Below are 844 nucleotides of genomic sequence, written 5' to 3' on the forward strand. Positions count from 1 at the left end.
AACTGCTCTAAAGTTTTAAAATTTTGCACTTTGGTGCCCTCTCGTTTATTCAATGTCGTAGATAAATACTCTTATTTTATAAATGACCCCACTTAAATAACCTAAAGTTTCTAAAAGTTACACTTTACTATCCTATGTTATGTGGTGCTCCTGAATATGTAGAGAAACTTGATTTTGTTTAACTTTGGGCCATTTATCGGCAATATTTAAATACTTTAGGGAAATTATTTGTTTTGTTTAGAGATTACTTAAGCACAGTGTTGTTGGTGAAACTATAAGGCATTTAAGCACAATTTAGAAAAAAAAAAAGGAAAAAAAATCCTTCTAATAGCACCCACCAGCAACGCGCCCTTTGCCCCTGAGGTTAAAGACGGCAGGACCCCACTATCCCGTGTTTCGCGTTGCTTATCTTAATTTAACACCCCACACCCCCCCCCCCGGCGCGCCGACCCTCCCTCATACTGTTTTAGTGCCCCTCTGACTCTATGTTCTTACCTATATTCGAGTCCCCCCGATCTAGCCCCTTCACTTCATTGTCCTAATAATTGTCTAAAATTCAATTGATATCGGGAATTGGAAATTTAAATTGAATGGGCAACTGCAATGGCCTTCCCTCGTCTAACTATGAGATTCAATGCTCCACCAACGCGCCCGCAGCCGAGGGAACAGCTGATTCATCTCAGTTACAACCAAATTCCCAACCCCAATCGATCCCCGTTGCAGCAGCAGCGTCGAAAACAAATCGAACTCCAAATGTTGGGGGTAAGTACTCAAACTCCTCCGCCCCCCTAGGTCGGGTCCTGAATCGGCCCATGTCGGACGTCCAATCAGTGTACACGTTGGG

At 43.1% G+C, this 844-nt stretch overlaps 1 protein-coding gene across 1 annotated transcript in view; it reads left to right on the top strand.

The window, feature by feature from the left end:
- LOC109825655 (calcium-dependent protein kinase 1-like) overlaps positions 510 to 844 on the top strand; it is a 44,231-nt gene continuing 43,896 nt past the window's right edge. The window contains 1 exon segment of the mRNA XM_020392523.1: positions 510 to 844. This exon segment is cut by the window's right edge and continues 1 nt beyond it. Coding sequence (XP_020248112.1) covers positions 591 to 844 — 254 coding nt within the window. The 5' untranslated portion in view covers positions 510 to 590.

The sequence above is a fragment of the Asparagus officinalis genome, chromosome 1 (assembly GCF_001876935.1).
Source record: "Asparagus officinalis chromosome 1, Aspof.V1, whole genome shotgun sequence".
NCBI lineage: Eukaryota > Viridiplantae > Streptophyta > Magnoliopsida > Asparagales > Asparagaceae > Asparagus > Asparagus officinalis.